The sequence below is a fragment of the Arvicanthis niloticus genome, chromosome 7, assembly GCF_011762505.2.
Source record: "Arvicanthis niloticus isolate mArvNil1 chromosome 7, mArvNil1.pat.X, whole genome shotgun sequence".
Classification (NCBI taxonomy): Eukaryota; Metazoa; Chordata; class Mammalia; order Rodentia; family Muridae; genus Arvicanthis; species Arvicanthis niloticus.
Window position 1 is genome coordinate 67740844 of NC_047664.1, and position 16911 is coordinate 67757754.

Consider the following 16911-nt stretch of genomic DNA (forward strand, 5'->3'; position numbering starts at 1 on the left):
GGTGGTGGTGGTGGTGGTCGGTGAGGTTCTCCAGATGTCCCTTCCATCCCCGAGTACAAGTTTTCCTTGTAGTTGGAAGTATGGGATGTTCCGATGGGTTAGTACTTGCCAGTCTATAAGGTCACAAGAAAGAGGTCATCAAGAGAGATGCTGTAGAAAAAGAGATTTACCAAGAGAACCTTTTCTTTTCTCAGAGACGATGCTTAAGACTACAAGAATAGCAATCTCCCTGGACCACCTGAATTGAACCTGAAGCTTGAGTTATTGACATCAGGGGCAAACATGCAGGAGCCAAAGAGTGACATGGACTTTTTTGGCGAAGAAAATATGGAGGGGATCTCCCAACTCGCTTCCCTGGAGATGTCAGGGGATGTAGTCGACAAGGGAAAATCTTCAATTGTCTTAGAAAAACCTAGCTATCCAGACTCCGTGTACGTTATGGCAGCGAACATTTTTCAGGGTATTCGAATCCAAAGGTCGCCAGATAAAGTCATAATAAATTACGGAAGTGAACCCCTGCAGACCTCCTCGACCCACTCTGAGGATGAATCTTTTCAGCGTTTGTCTTATGAGTTGGCTTTCAGTACCCTGAAGTGTGAGTAATACCAGTTCTGAAGGTCAGCGCTAGCTAAAAGAAAATAGCAAAGCCAGTCGTGGTGGCTTATGCTCTCAGTTCAAGGCCAACCTGGGCCACAGAGTGAGATTCTGTTTCAGGAGGCGGGGTGGGGGGGGTGGGGGAGCTGTGGGGAGCAAGGGTGGGGGGAGGGAGGCAGGCTAGGAGAGGGGGCGTAATGGGGGAGAAAGCAAGGAATGTAGAATGCAGCCTAGCCCCTCAAACATGCCATTTTTTAGTCATGTGTGTATCTTTGGTTAAAAACAACAGTCTAAAAATGAAGGCGTCCTAAGGGAAACTAGAGAGTTTTACTGCATTGTCCTTGGATAGGTATACGTTAAAATGAACAGAAGCCAACATGGTTGTATAGGACTGTAATCCCAGCTGCGAAGCCTTGAGAATTTGCAGTTCCAAGCCAGGATGGTCTATAGAGCCAGGCCCTTCTCAAAAAGAAAAGAAAAAGAACAAACATCAATGAAACCAGGAAACAGTTCCATTAATGGGAAGAGTAGGGATCTACACTTTAATCATCCCCCCCATGTAGTTCCACTATGTTCTTGTGTAGTTATACCTTGTATTTTAAGTTCATGAGGCATGACACACTCAAGGGGGACTGCAGAGAGACAGAAGAAGAAAAGTACAGTCTTTAAGCAGTAAATACTACAACTAAGTCAACCCAATCAAGATTATTTAATTCTTAGCCAATAGTTTTAATTTGGAGTGCCAAATTTAAGTAGGATTCTCCTTTCTAATTTGCCTCCAAAGTGCTAGACTCAAATTTCCAGAGCTCCTTCATGGTAGTTAACTGCCAACTTCCAAGTGTAAGGAAAACTGTAGACAGGACATAACCAGCTACTGCTACTATGAGGAGAGCTGCCAAAGTGTATATATATATATATATATATATATATATATATATATATATATATATATTCTTTGTAGATTTATTTTTATTTTATTTATATGGGTGTCAAGTCTCTTTCACATGCCCCAAACATAGAATACATTGAATAAGGTATAGCTATTATTTAAACTGATATTTCAGAGCAAGAATGTTATATAACTTTAGACATCTAAAGTTAATGCCTCCTGCACAGTACCGAAGGCAGTCAGAGATGACTGTTTTTGCAAGAGTCCTAAAAACCAAGTGTGGCACTGCCGGAATCATGTACTGCTTTCCTTCATTCTGCCCCTGTGATTTTATAATCACTCCCATGGTCAACGTTTTAGAGCCTACACATTCCTTCCAAGTCAGAAGTCTATCACACTTATAGAAATTATAGCTTCTGTGACCAAAAACAGAGATTTTCCTTATAAATGAAATGAGAATGTTACTTTGTCTCCAAAGCTGGTGGCTTAGATATGTACAATGTTTCCCAAAAGATTTCCTATAAGAATTATAGTCTCCACTTCAAAATTAGTCTTCTTTGATTTTCTCATTTCCCAAAGAAAAACTGAAATCCAGTGTCTACAATATATAAGTTATATAAGTTGGGTTTTTTTTTTTATGAATGTTGAATGAATTAAAGCTAGGGCTTACTTCTGTTTGCCTTATTAAAACATACATGATGTTTATAGTTTAAGTATATCAAAAAGTACTCACAAACCTGGGGGAGACTTACAAATATGTTTTCTAGATTCCATCCAGCACCTATGAAGTGGTTTTTCTGTTCTTTGCTGTTTGGATTACTGTCCTTACGCAAATTCTCACATGGCAACTCCTGTCATTTGGGTCTTAGATTAAATACCTCATCTGTGCCTTCATTAGTGAGTTTTATCAGATACTTAAGTTAGAATTGTGTCTAATAAAAGATGTGTGCAAGAATAGAGGAAGACAAACACTTCCCATCATAAGGCTAGCAAAAGCCTTGATAAGTAACACCAGCAAGGATGTTCAAATAAACTAACCTCTCTCGTAAGCAGAACAAAAACCCAGAACAAAACATTAATACTTGATAATGACTACAACATGTCAGAAATACTTGAAACTGAAAAGAGGAAGGTTGTTTAACATTTTTAAATATTTTCATGTACATGGTTGTGCGTATAGTGCCATCAGAAGCCAGAAGAGGGCACCAAATTCCCTTGGGAATGGAATTACAGCTAGTTGTGAGCCACAGTTTGGGTCCCAGGAATCAAACCAGGGACCTCTGGAGGAGCAACCAGTACTCTCAACTGTGCAGCCACCTCTCCTGCCCCTCTACTGTTTAATATTATTAATTCTATCTTCTTTAACGTTTTTCAAAGGTCATAAATTAAAGATTAGAATCCCTTTATGGCTACTTTAATTATTCAGATAGTGCTTTGAATCTACGTAGAACCTAAACCATAAGTGTGCAGGATTCATGGAGATTATAACTATATCATCTCGCTGTTGTAATTTATGATTTATTAGCAGGTGAGGTGTATTTTCGGTATAAACATAATTTTACAACATTACTTAGAAAGTATATTTAATTTAAAGTCTTTTCTTTTCAGATTTGATATTTTGGGTAGCAGGCTTTTCCCTTGTCTTTCAGATCAAGATATTTTGGAAAGTATATTAATAGATAGCTATATCTTCTCAAGTACCACAATCGTAAGTAAATAAACTTTTAGAATCAGTTGGCCACATTATGTTGAGAAAGTATGCAAACCTCCTCAGATCTAAATAATAGTTTGCACTATGTTGAGACTTATTTAAAATATTTTTTCTACTTCTAAGACTTACATTTTGTTTTTGTTTTCATTTTTCGAGACAGGGTTTCTCTGTATAGCCCTGGCTGTCCTGGAACTCACTCTGTTTACCAGGCTCTGTCTCTTTGACTCATATACATCAAATTGGTTTTTTTTGAGAAGGTTTTCCTCTCAAACTGGATACTTTTTCTTTTGAAGACCTTCTCTATTTCTAAATCTAATCATACTATGTAAAAATGATCATGTTCTTATTCTGTTATAAAAAATAACAGAACAAAAATATTGCTATCATCCATATTCACTCTCACGTTTGGGAGAATCAAACCTAAGGCTTCATTCATACTATGCAAGCATTCTACTCTGAGTTATATCTCAAGCCCTCGGATATTGTTTCTTCAGTTTTCTTCATGTGTGTTTCCTCTTGGTAGGCAGATCGGTTGAACAGTCTTATTGTTGTGATGCTGTATGATTTCCAAGATAGAAAATTTCAGCCCCGTGTCCTTCCTAATGATGAAGAGACCATCGCAGAAGTTCAAGAAGTAGAGACTCTTCTAAACAGGTAAAAAGAACATTCATATAAAACTAACGTTAGCATTTTGATTTATGAAATGCTTATGTAATATGATTTATAGATACCTATGTCTCAAAAATTTTGGAAAAATACAAGTGTTTTGAGTTCCTTTGCAAACAGTTATGAATAGTTTAAATATTTAACTTGAAATCAAATTGTTATAAGATGTTGAATTACATGATCCAATGTAAAACATGTGGGAAATTATTACAAATGTCTCATAGTTTTAGTATATGTCTAAGCTAAATTTAATTTGAAACTACTTTTGTTTCCTTAATTAACAGCCTTTTTTTTTTTTTTTTTTTTTTTTTGGTGGTTTTTCGAGACAGGGTTTCTCTGTGTAGTCCTGGCTGTTCTGGAACTCACTCTGTAGACCAGGTTGGCCTCGAACTCAGAAATCCGCCTGCCTCTGCCTCCCAAGTGCTGGGATTAAAGGTGTGCGCCACCACCACCCGGCAATTAACAGCCTTTAAAAAAATCTAACATATAACAAATGAGAAATTCTAACACTATACAAGAATTCATTGTTCTGCCAAATTGAAAAAAAAAATCTGTTTAGTTAAGAACAAACTACTGTGTTTTAGTTTCTTCTTTATCCTAAATATCAACAGGGACTGCCACGTGGCTAAGCACTTATGTCAGAGGGTGGTTAGGAAGGAAAGATAACAGATTACTAGTGAAGTTAGAATTGATGGTAAGTGGTCAGTGCATGACAAATATTACTATGTGTTATGTCTTGAAGGTGTCCCCAGAATTCGGATGTTGACAATTTAATTCTCATGTAGCAGTGTTTGGATGTAAAACCTTGTGAGGGGTGCTTTAATCATTAGGGCCGTGTGTGTGTGTGTGTGTGTGTGTGTGTGTATGTGTGTATGTGTGTGTGTGTGTACGTGTACGTACAGGTGCATACCTGTGAAGGTTAGTGGTCCGTTTCAGATGCCTTTCTCAATGACTCTGTTCCTTATTTTAAGACATGGGATGTCTCACTGACCCTGGAGCTCACTGATTTGGTGAAAATGGTTGGGTCATCAAGTCCCAGCAATCCTCCTGCCTCTGCTTGCTGAGCATTAGAATTACAGGCAAGGGATGCTGCATCTGGCTTTTTTTATGTGGGTGCTGGGGGTTTGAACGTAGGTCCTCGTGTCCGTATACTATGCATTTACCTACTCAGCCATCTTCCTGTCCCTGTTCCCCCCAGCCCTTTTGAAATGGGTTCTCCTATAGCCCAGAATAGCTTGGAACTGTTTACATAGCTGAGAACAACTTTGAACTTCTGATCCTCCTGCCACCTCCCAAATGCTGGGATTACAGGCTTGCCCAGGCACCCCTGGAAATGCAGTCATTTGTAGGAGCTTTGTAGAAGGTTTGTAGAAGCTGGAGTGCAGTTCAGTAGAAACGTGCTTTCCTAACATGTCTAAGGTCCTGAGTTCAATCTTCAGCACATACACAAAAAGTATCTGAATGAATTTTTACTCTTTGACTTGTCCTTTCTGCTACAATGTGATCCCTGGACTTCCCAGCAGAAATGTGCTTCTGTTCTTTGTGAATTACCTACTCTCTGATATTTTGCTTTGGAGGCACACAATCATATTCCGATAAACTGCTAGGTATAGGTTTAAATTTGTATTTAATATCACGGTGTGCATATGATGTGTGTGTGAGAATGCAGAGGCTCATATGCCAAGCATGTGTATGAAAGCCAGAGCTGCTTCTGCGGGTTGCTTCTTCCACCATAGGATTTAAGGGTCAAACTTTACCCACCAAGCCATGTCGCTGGCCCAGGTATAGCCTTTGTTATTATACTATTTGTTGTTATGTTATATTAATTATTGAACTTTAGTACCAGAGTGTAGCAACATCAATCTTGTAGAAAGAACAGTCTTCTTGTGCTTTGCTGGGTCTCTCTTTGATATAGTCAGGGATTAAGAAATTATCATGGCCATCACAACGTAGTCTCAGGCTGGCTAATGGGAGTTCAGGTTACCTGAGTTAGCCAGGAAAGCCACAGCACTACAAGAAAGACCAGTGTGTGACCTCATCAGTAACAGACTAGGTGACAACACTAGCCAAGGCCTGGCTTATGAAGCCAGAGAGATCAGATTAAGTATTACTGCTTAATTAAGGACTTTTGAACCTCACATTTCCTTTTCCTCTCAATATACAGCGCCATCCTTTGGATACTAACATGGATCTGGTTGCACTGCTACCAGTATACTCTCTAGCCCCACCCCAGGTTTATGTAAAACCAGGTCTAGTGGTCCATTCCTGTAATCCCAGTACATGGGAAACTGAGACAGAGGAATTGTATATGCCAGGCCAGCATGGGCTACACAGTGAGACCCTGTTCTTTAAAACCTTCATAAAATGCAAACTGTATCCAAAATTAGTTGCATTCATATTCGTTATTTATACACAAGACACAATATACTATGTAAGAAATGCCTGCATTTAATGACTGAGTTGCAGAGAACAGCAGAGCAATGCAAGAAAAATGTATGTATGAAGATAAAGGCACATGGGGGCTGGAGAGATGGAGCAGTGTTAAGAGCACATACAGAGGACCTGAATTCAGTTCTGAGCACCCACTTGGTTAGCTCCGAGGATCTGATGTCATCTTCTGACCTTTACCAGGTTACACTCATGTGCACAAATGCCCCCTTCTCAAATACACATACAAATAATTTTTAAAAATTAAAATCTTCTTAAAAGATATAACTACAGTATCTTTTTTTTTTTTTTTTTTTTTGAGCTGTGTTGCTGAGGTTGGTTTCAAACTCCTGAGCTCAGGTGACTCTACCTCAGTCAGCAAGTGCTACTATGCCAAGCAAAACCAAAGTATTTTAATTAAGGTTCTTAGCTTTGGGGAGGCTGTGCCAGTTAGCTTGAGCAAGAATGGAGATTAGGAAGAGACAAGATTGGGAATCGGAAAGGTAGAAGGACTCTGGGCTCTTTATCTTTTCCTTATTGTTTCTCTCTTAGTTTCTGTTTCATTCTCTTTCGTGTTCTGTCTTCTACTCCACTTCCCTAGCCCACGCTGGGGAAGTCCTGTTGTTGGCCCTCGTGCCTGCATCTATATGGTACAGTTGTATGGCTAGTTTCTTTTCTTAGACTAACTTATCAGTTCTAAATTCCTGTCAGAGGATTTCCAAACCGTTCAACCTCAAGTCTTCCATGTTACAGTTAAGGCACTACCATCTACCTAAATACTCGGTTCAGCGCCCCTCCCCTCCCCTCTGCTATACTCTGTGATGGCTAATGTGTCAAGTCCACTGACTCCGATTCCAAAACACATGATGAATCCATTCATTTATTTGCAGTTTTACTACTGCTGTCCAAAATCCATGTGCTATGAATTAGACTCTCCATTGGATTCTCTGATTATAATTCTTGCTTCCCCATGATCTGTTCCATAGGGCAAGTAAAGTAATTTGCTTATCTTTGAGGCAAGGTCTGCTGTAGCCCAGGATAGCCCCTTAAACTTGTGTAGTTGAGTCTGGTCTTGAACTCATGACTGCTTTGCCTCCAGCCTCTCAGTTGTTGAGATTATAGCTATGCACCACCTTGATAGAGTAGTATACTTTAAGATGTAACTCTGCAGTCAAAACAGAATATCATGGACATTTAGAAAATGTGTAAAATAAATGAGGTAAGGAATTCTAGCTGTTATACAAGAAACAACATAGAAATCTGATCCCTGAGAGGACAAAAAAAAAAAAAAAAAAAAAAAAAAAAAAAAAAAAAAAGAGTAATTTGAGCCTTAGAACAGTCTTGGCCTCACACCTAGAGGGACTTTCCAACTTGTAATACAGGAAGTAGAAAACAGCCATCTTGCTGAATTAAGACAGCAGAGATCAGTTTTGGAAGGGGCAGTGACTTTTTTTCTTTATTCTAAGTGGTAATGCATATTAAATGATTTGTGGATATTAAGCTAACTATGCAGGTAAATTACTTTTGCTCAGATATTTTTTTTTCTTATCATCAAAAGGACCAAGTCACACAGAAAGGCAAGTGTCAGGATAGAAGTTAGTAAACAGAAATATTATAAGCCAAAAGGGCTTAGAAAAATGTATTTTAGAAAATTTCTAAAGACTACAGCTGTGACCATTGCGTGACCCATCTCACGGCTGGGCCTTTCCACTGGACTTGTTCTTTGACTATTGAATGTTCATTTCCATCATTGCTGTGATGAGGTGTCATGACCAAGGCAACTTATAAAAGAAAGCACTTTAATCGGGGGCTCTTAGGGGCTTGTTTACAGCATCAGAGAGTGGGTCCTCAACCATCATGGGGAGCATGGCAGCAGGCAGGCATGGTGCAGAGCAGTGCTGGAAGCTTTGGTCTTATCTGCAAGTTGGAGGCAGAGAGAGAGTGAGACTGGGCCTGCCAACACCACAGAACATACACTCATCTCAGAAGCCCAGTGAACATTCTCTAAATCAGATCACACATTGGGAAACAAAGGATATCTCCACAACTATAGGGACATTGGAATAATGTTTTGTATTTGAAGCAGTCACACTAAAATCTGGAATAAGACCAGGTTTTGCCATCCCCACTCCTATTAAATATAGTATGCAAAGTCTTAGCTTCAGTAGCAAGAGAGTGAAGTAAAGACTACAAATAGGAGAAGAGGGAGTCAAATTATCCATATTGTCAGATGATTCTATACAAAAGAAACTCCACTAGAAAATCCCTAGAGCTGATAAAATACTTCCAGCAAAATTACAGGATACAAGATAAATACACAGAGATAGGTGGATTTCCTACATACCAATGACAAACATACTGAGAAAGAAATCTGAAATAGGCCCATCCGTAATAGCGTTTAAAAAACAAACACAAACAAACAAAAAAGTGGAACCTAACCAAGAAGTAAAAAGACTTCTACAGTGAAAACTTCAAGACCCTGAAGAAAAAAATTGAAGAAGTCACTAGAAGATGGGATGACCTTCCATGTCCATGGGTTGGTAGAAATGTTGTAACAATGGCCACCCTACCAAAAGCAATCTACCCAATAAATGCAGACCCAATCAAAATTCCAGTGGTATTCTTCACAGAAATTGAAAAAAAGCAATATTAAATTTCACCCAGAAATGTAAGAGACTCTGGGTAGCCAAAGTAATCCTGAGCCAAAAGAATATTGCTGGAAGTTATCACCATACTTGATTTCAAATTATAATGCAGAGATGTAAGCAGCTGACCTGATGGTGGGCTAAAGGCACCGCAGGTCTGTCGGCTTAGTAAAGCGGCTTAGTGAAGCCGACTCAAAGCGGCTGCCAGCTGAGGGAAATGGCAACCCCCCCACCCCCACCTCAAAGCGGCTGACAGAGCTGCCGCTTTGACTGGCATTCACAAGTCAGCCGCTCTGACACGCAATCCAAGATGGCGGCTGCTTAGGCTCAGGTAGAACTACCAGAGCTTACCAATACTTAGGAATTTGACTCCAGCCCCTCCCAAACGGGGCATGCAAATGAGGTACCACTAGGGTACCACGAACCTGGCCAATCACCCCCTCCCGGGCAGGGTATGCTGAGGTGTATGCATATGAGGCACTGCAAATTGACCAATCGAGCACCTCCATGCGCTTTGCCCCGCCCAGGGCTGAGGGTATATAAACAGCCCGTTCTGGGCATTCGAGTCAGTCTCTCCCAGAAATCTAAAAGAGCACTTCCAATAAAGGCTGTTGAGAAGGATCCGGTTTGTCGTGTCTTCCTTGCTGATTTAGCGGGGGGCGCGACACAGAAACACACAAATAAAAACAGCATGGCACTATGACAAAAGATTCGTAGACCAGTGGACTAGGATAAAGAACCAGACATCGAGTTCATGCTACTGCATAGAGCCTCCTAACATTTGGCAAATGTCAAACATACACACACAAAAAAAATAGGCTCTTCTACAAATGGTGCTGGGGAAACTAGATATCTACATATTGAAGAATAAAATCAGATCCCCTTTCTTACTCTGCACAAAAATCAAATCCAACTGAATCAAGAATTTTAAGACCTGAAACTCCTAAACTGCTAGAGGAAAAATTAGGGTGTACATGTCAAGATATAGACACAGGGAAGAACTTTCTGAGGATTCTGATGGTTCAGGACTTCAGGGCAACTGAATCTACAATGGGACCTCGTGAAATTAAAAAGCTTCTGCATGGGACGAAAATTGCTAATCAAGTGAAGAGGTAGCAGCAGAATAGGAGAAAAATCTTTGCCATTTATATATCCAACAGAAGACCGTAGACAAAGAGCCAAAGATACCTAAATATTAATCATAAAATGGGCTGTGGAACTAAACAGATGAACAGAGATCTCAAAAAGAAGAATTCAAACAGCATGCATATACATGTATATGTATAATATATATCATAAATATATTCTGTACCATTAAAGAAGGGAGAATTAAAGCTACTTTGAGATCCTGTCTCACCCCAGTCAGAATGGCTATTATCAAAAAAACAAGTGAAGGATTAGAGAGATGGCTCAATAGTTATGAGCACTTGCTGTTCTTGCAGAGGACCCTGGTTCAGTCCTCAGCACTCACACAGCAGTGCACAACTGTTTGTAACTCATTCCAGAGGATATGATGCCCTCTTCTGGACTCTGTAGGAACTGCATGCACATGTGCAGTTGTAAACATGCAGGCAAAATACTCCTAATAAAAATTAACTTTTTAAAAAGGAGACGAATGACAATGCTGGTGAGGATATGAAGAAGCAGGAGCCACTGTTTATTCTTAGTGGGAATTTAAACTGGTACATTCAGTATAAAACCAAAGTGGAAGTTTCTCAGAAAGCTAAATAGAACTGCCATATGACCAAGCATATATTTCTGGGCATATTCCCAAGAACCTTACTATACATGACAGAGCTATTTACACATCCGTATACTGAGTGAAGTAACCTAACCCAGGCTCAGATAGACAGATTCCACATGAGCTGGAGCTGCTCCAGACTGCCATTCTCCTTTCCTCTGAGTCTCTTTCAAGGTCTGCATAGCCCCTCTTCTGAGGCATGTAGTTCAGAATTGGTAGGTACTTTCTAGTCCAAGGCTTCCTCTGCTCAGACCACATCTCCTCATGTTCCCCTTTATTCTTGGTTCCCTTCCACTCTTCCCTGTGTCTTAGCTGGAACTTAACTCCTAGGAAATGTTTCTTGACTCCCATAACAAGGACCTTTTATTACACCATAAAATTTCATTGCACAATGAAATATGCTTTTGCTTGTTATTAGTCTTTAGGACATTTCAAAAGGGTTGTTTGTTTGTTTGTCTCCTGCTAGACTCTGAACTTTATATATTGGGAGCAACTTCTTCCTGGTCCATTCATTGTTTTCTGGAACTTAGACCAATGCCTGCAATAGATACTAAGAAAACAAGTGTATCTGCTCAATGAATTTGTTATTATTTGTCTACTTTTAAGCATCCCTCTATTTTCTGCACAAAACCTTGCAACATCCTACGCTTAAGTATCCATGATTTGTTGTGGCTTCACTCTGGGTCTGTCTCCACCCTCTCTGCTCAGTGAATGCGTTGTGCGGTTTAACGTCTCAGGTCTCTAGGACACTGTGCTCTCTATATGTGTGTCTCCTTTCATGCTGTGTCTGGAGAACCCCTGCTCTCTGTCTTCTCTCCTCTGTGGTCTGGACATTGCTGCCCCCTTACTCAAGCATTTCTTAGAAATCCCTTTGGGACAGATATCAACATATTTCTTCTTAGTATATTTATTATTTATGTATCTCAAAGCAACCATCATATTGTGCTGGGACTGTTTCTCTCTCTGTGTGTGTGTGTGTTTTTTAGCACCAAATTGCCAATTACTTAAGGATCTGAATCCTTTTTTTGGGTGGGGAGGATCGCAGGGTATTACTAGGTAGTGCCAGCTGGTTTGACACTTGTCAGGTAGACCAAGCAGGCTTCAAATTTACAACAATCTTGTATTTGCCTGTCTGCTGCTGTTATTTCAAGCAGATGCCACTAGAGGCCCAAATTAAATGTTTAGTCTTTATAGGTCCAGGTCTCATCACAGTACTTAGTTAATAGTTGTAAAGGAATAAACATATTAATTATAGCCTTTTCTTGACTAGCCTGACTGTAAGTAAATTTTCATAAGTATCTTTGCAACATCCCTGCTCATTAGATACTAATTACTAAAGTAATTACTTAACTTGTATAGGTTAGAAAAGTGCTGTATCTAAAAGTATGCTGTTAGCATTTGGTGAAAGAGAAGTTTGAACTCAGGTAATTTAATACAGAGGCCAGTTAGAGGAGAGAGATGGGGAGTGGGAAGGGAAGAGAGAGAAGGGGGGAAGAAGGGAGGGGAAGGAGGGAACGAGGGGAGAGAGGGCTGGGATCATGTTTATGATCAGCCTGCAAATAGTTGTATATGTGACTAAGGATAAATTTATGGGAGGGAGTGGTGGGATGCTGGCAGATTGGCTGATGCTAAATTACTGTATCCTAACACACCACGGTAAAGCCCCAGGATTCTGCTCTATGGCTAACAGAATTCACTTAAGATTTAAGCTTTAGGATTATATGACGTTCAGAAAAGAATCTCGGTGTGTGTGACAGGAATGCTGGTAATGGTTAAAGAGACAGTTGTGCAGCTACCACAGCAGAAATTCATCAGAGAATACACTCAGCAGCATTTAAGACGGCAAGCTTAGACTGAGAATTTAGAAGCACTCTTTTTATCAGAACATTCTGTAATCAAGTATCTACATATGCACTGTCTAGAAGAGTGATCCATAATCTTCATATGTATCCTTTGGCGTGCATTAATATACTGTCATTTTTTAAGTGTCCCCTGCTATAATTCTGTGATACTCAGACATAAAATTAGATACAAGCAATTTATTGTAGCTGTAATAAGTGTACTGTTTGCTAACCCCCTCCCTCCTCAGGTGTTCCTGAGAAACCTACTAATTAAGAGTTTTATGTTGGTAAGTGGATGTGAAGTTTAGACTAGGGAGACTAGCATAAGGGAACGAGAACAGCATCCAGCACTTGGTGCTCATGGTAACCGGGCAGCTCACTTATCGGCAAGTCCTGCACCCTGTGTTTTTGGTTTTTGTTTTTTAAATACACATAGAGTAAACCTCAGCTTGTACTTGGGTCTTTTGTGACTTTCTTTCTTTCTTTCTTTCTTTCTTTCTTTCTTTCCTTCCTTCCTTCCTTCCTTCCTTCCTTCCTTCCTTCCTTCCTTCCTTCCTCCTTCCTCCTCCCCCCCCTTCATTTAGTTAGATTCCTACTGGGAAAGTTCTAAAAGATCCACACAGAAAAATTTTGTTTGCACCCATTTTACCGTATTGGGTCTTCACTGTGTTGCTAACATTTGATTTTTCCTCTTGTTTGGGACTTGGAGACATAGGATTTTCAAAGCTAAGCAGGGTTTGATAGAGATTGGTGAAACCTTTTGAGTGTTGTCAACATTACATTCTGGCCATCTTGACCTCGCTAACCAGACTATAATCGCTGCCTGCAATGCGTCTGGGCTAACTGTTTTGGTTGGTATACACACGCTAACACTAAGGTAAGTTGGCTGCCTTTACAGATGGGGAAACTGAGGCCAAGAGAAGGAGCAAATGACATTCTCAAGGTCACAAAACTGGTGAGTGACATAACCTGCGTTCAGCTTCTGTCTGGCTCGAAATTCTTCACTCATCCCTGGGATGTTTTTCTGTAACTACTGATGCTGTGAATGAATATTTGAGGAGCATATAACTATCTAGAGGCAGCAAAAAAAAAATCAGGACCATTGGATTTCTATTTAGAATATCACAAATTTTTATCTCAGGCTTCAAAAGTTTTAGACGGAATTGACAGACAAGTTTGTTAAAATTCTAAATGTGATTTTTTTTTAACGTTTCAAATGAAGAATTGATAGTCTTGTTTCAAGTTCATGGGTTTTTTTGCCTCTAGCTTTAAGACAAAATTGGCTGCCGCGTTGGCGAGATGTCGAATCAAACACGATGCCCTCTCGATCTACCATATTCTGCCAGAGACGGTTAGGAAACAGGAACAAAGGGCCTCGACATTGCCTCTTTATGCTTGGATAAATACTAGTAAAATAAGGTATGCATTTCAATTCAGTTCTTCATCTGTATTTCAAGACCCCATTCTTTTAAGATAATGTAAAAACAATATTACCTTTCTAAGGACTGAGGCCACATTTAGGGAAATGATTAAAGTCATAGTTTAAGTTTAGCTGGCACCATCAATTTACTAAATTGTTGATAAAATTATACTAATATGCTAACATTTTCTGTGTCTAGTTGTCTTTTAGCTCGGCTAGAACTGTTTTATCAGATGCATTGTGCACAGTGATGCCTTCCATTGTTGCAGGAACACGTATTAATGTTACATACATTTTAGTGCACCCCGTTTGCAACTATGTTTATATTTACAGCCTTGAAGAAGTCTACGGTAATTTGAGGAGAAAGGGTTATGCTAAAGTCAAGACTGTAACGAACCTCAACGACAAAGCCTTTGCTATAGACCAGCATTGCTACAATGTCTTAATTTTTCCAGCTCATCTCAAAACAGACCTTTTAAACATAGATCTTATAAAAGAGTATAAACTTATTTTCCAGGTAAAATACTAATTACTTTTATTGTGAGTCAGAATAATCCTGTCTGCCCAAAGAATCCTTACATCTGAAAATGAAGCTTGGGGGCGGGGGGACGGACACGGGGGCGGTTTACAAGCCCAAGGGTCGAGGGTCAGTCCCCTGGAATAAAATGAGTCCCTCTCCAGACACCATTTTCATTACACTAAGGCCTCCCAGTCCCGTGTGTAGTTGTAAGTAATACGTTCTCAGGCAGTCAAGATGGCGCCTAGGTGTGAGTCCCAACACCCACAAGGCAGGTCACAACTATCTGTGACTCCAGACCCAGAAGATCCAGAACCCTCTTCTGACCCCCATGGGCACGAGGCACACACGTGGTACACTTCCTCCTATACGTGCAAGCTAGACATTCGGACACATAATAAATCTGAAAAAAATTAAAATAATGTATTCTCTTCCTCATATTTGCAAATGGGAAGATTGTTAGCTGCCACCTTTAAAAGGCTGTAATTTTTTTCCTCCTCTAAGAGAGGATTCAAGAGAAGCTACAGTGAGACCTCTTCCTTCCCCTTCTGGGAAGATATAGCACCTGTGCACACAGAACAAGCAGTGTGCAATACTTTCTCATGCTTTCCCTGTCAGAGCATGACGACTTTGGTTTGTAAGAGGTCTATTAATGCGTATCAATACAGGAAGACAATGTAAGGTGGATTGACGTATCTCTCTAAGGCTTAGTCCTTCCCTGTAACTACTCTTTGGCTTTCTTGAGACAGGATCTTGAGACAGGATCCTAGAACTCTTTACTTTGCTCAGATTAGCCTCAAACTCATGGCAGTCCTCCACCCCCAGCCTTCAAAGAACTAGGATTATAGGTTTATGCCACTATAGTGCCTGGCTTCCACACCCATGCCCTTGGGTAGAATATCCTATCATTTCTGCCCAGTCTGAGCTAGCAGCAATTTAAATGGTGGTGTAATTGGAAATTAAAAATGGTAGGAGTGGGTGAATGGGATTTCATGAAGGGGTAAGAATGGACACTAAGGTACTGGAGAGATGGTTTGTGGGGAATGAAAACACCCACATCAGGCTTCTCACTATTGTCTGTAACTCCAGCTCTAGAGGACCTCACGCCACCTTCTGGCCACTGTAGGCACTGCATTCATGTGCACAAATCCCCACACAGACACCTGTATACACATATAACTAAAAAATGTTCACAACACAGAAGAATGGAAGTAGTAATCTATAAGTTGCACTTTGAGATTTTAGGATTGGCTTGCTGCTATCTGGAGAATAAATGGTAGAAGGAATTGGGATGAAACGAGAAAACCTTTTGTTTTAAACACGCTTGTCAGTTATTCTTGTTACGTTTCATGTAGACATATATTAATATGCTTTACTAAAATGGACCAGTACCTTTTCAAGTTTCCCACCAAGTGCTGGTTTTCATTTAAAGTAAAAATAAGTCAGCTTACTTTTCTGTTACAGACTTTCAAATTCTAATTACACTACTCTCTACAGGACAAGTCACGAAGTCTTGCTGTCCACTCTGCAAAAGCTTTAATAAATATGGATGACGACATTCTAATGATCAACACAGGGTCGTGGTACACAGTCGCTCACATGTCCATCTTAACGAGCGGTAACACCTCGAAAATATTTGTATGTGGAATACAATCAGAAGAGAAGGATTCTGACGCGAAGAAACTTTTCACAAAAATGGGATGTGAAAGTATGTGCCCATGTTTATTCTATGATTAGGGTTCTACAAGAATTTAGAAATGTTAAAAGCGTTTGAATTTACTATTTTTTTTTTTTTGTAATATGAACAATATAGGAACTATCCTTCTAAAACCCTCACAAATCTTCATCACATGTAATATTAGTTTAATAGCTCTAGGTTAAAGTAACTAATGCCTTGGCGTTTTATACTTGGGTTTGATTTTGTCTCTGACATAATAACATCTGACTCAAGGCTTCTCATTTAGTAGCCAGAAGATATTAGCATAGATGCTTAATTGACAAAGAGAACAGGAGAAGATAGAAATGAAGTCTTTATGCTCATGTTTTATGTTTAAGTTCTCAGTGGGTCATGAAAAGAAAAGACCACATTTTACTAGAGGTTTAGTGAGCTGAAGAAGTCAACAAATTTGTTGACAGAGCCACAGAGCCAGAAAGAGAAAAAGTATATAATTGCAGGCTTGACCAGGGAAGGTAACCTGGAAATCTGGAACACAGAAGTATACCCTGGATAGTGACCAGCCCTTGATTCTCAGGCTTCTAGAAGCAACAGTAGAACCCCCACTATTTTTTTTCTATCTTAATTTCTAATTGAATTCAGGTGACCCAGGACGTATAGTAAGCAGTCTTAGACAGGCCTGCCATGAGCAAGGTAAGTTCTCACTGGGAAAAAAATAATCCCAACTTTCCAGTTATCTCCTAAATATTTCCAAATGCAACGTCTAGCACTCAGTTAAAAAAATA

At 39.8% G+C, this 16911-nt stretch overlaps 1 protein-coding gene across 11 annotated transcripts in view; it reads left to right on the top strand.

Moving 5' to 3' along the window:
- The window catches only part of Nsun7 (NOP2/Sun RNA methyltransferase family member 7), a 70000-nt gene that overhangs the window by 30302 nt on the left and 22787 nt on the right, over nt 1-16911 (top strand). For 6 of the 11 annotated variants that reach the window (XM_076938586.1, XM_076938585.1, XM_076938587.1 and 3 more), the window contains 6 exons: nt 195-595; nt 3133-3191; nt 3718-3848; nt 13781-13933; nt 14268-14451; nt 15949-16159. In XM_076938586.1, the coding sequence (XP_076794701.1) occupies nt 283-595; nt 3133-3191; nt 3718-3848; nt 13781-13933; nt 14268-14451; nt 15949-16159 (1051 nt within the window). In that variant the 5' untranslated portion in view covers nt 195-282. Of the gene's footprint in view, nt 1-194; nt 596-3132; nt 3192-3717; nt 3849-12279; nt 13470-13780; nt 13934-14267; nt 14452-15948; nt 16160-16911 lie in introns of those variants that run through there. The other 5 variants (XM_076938590.1, XM_076938588.1, XM_076938592.1 and 2 more) reach the window with 5 other exon arrangements.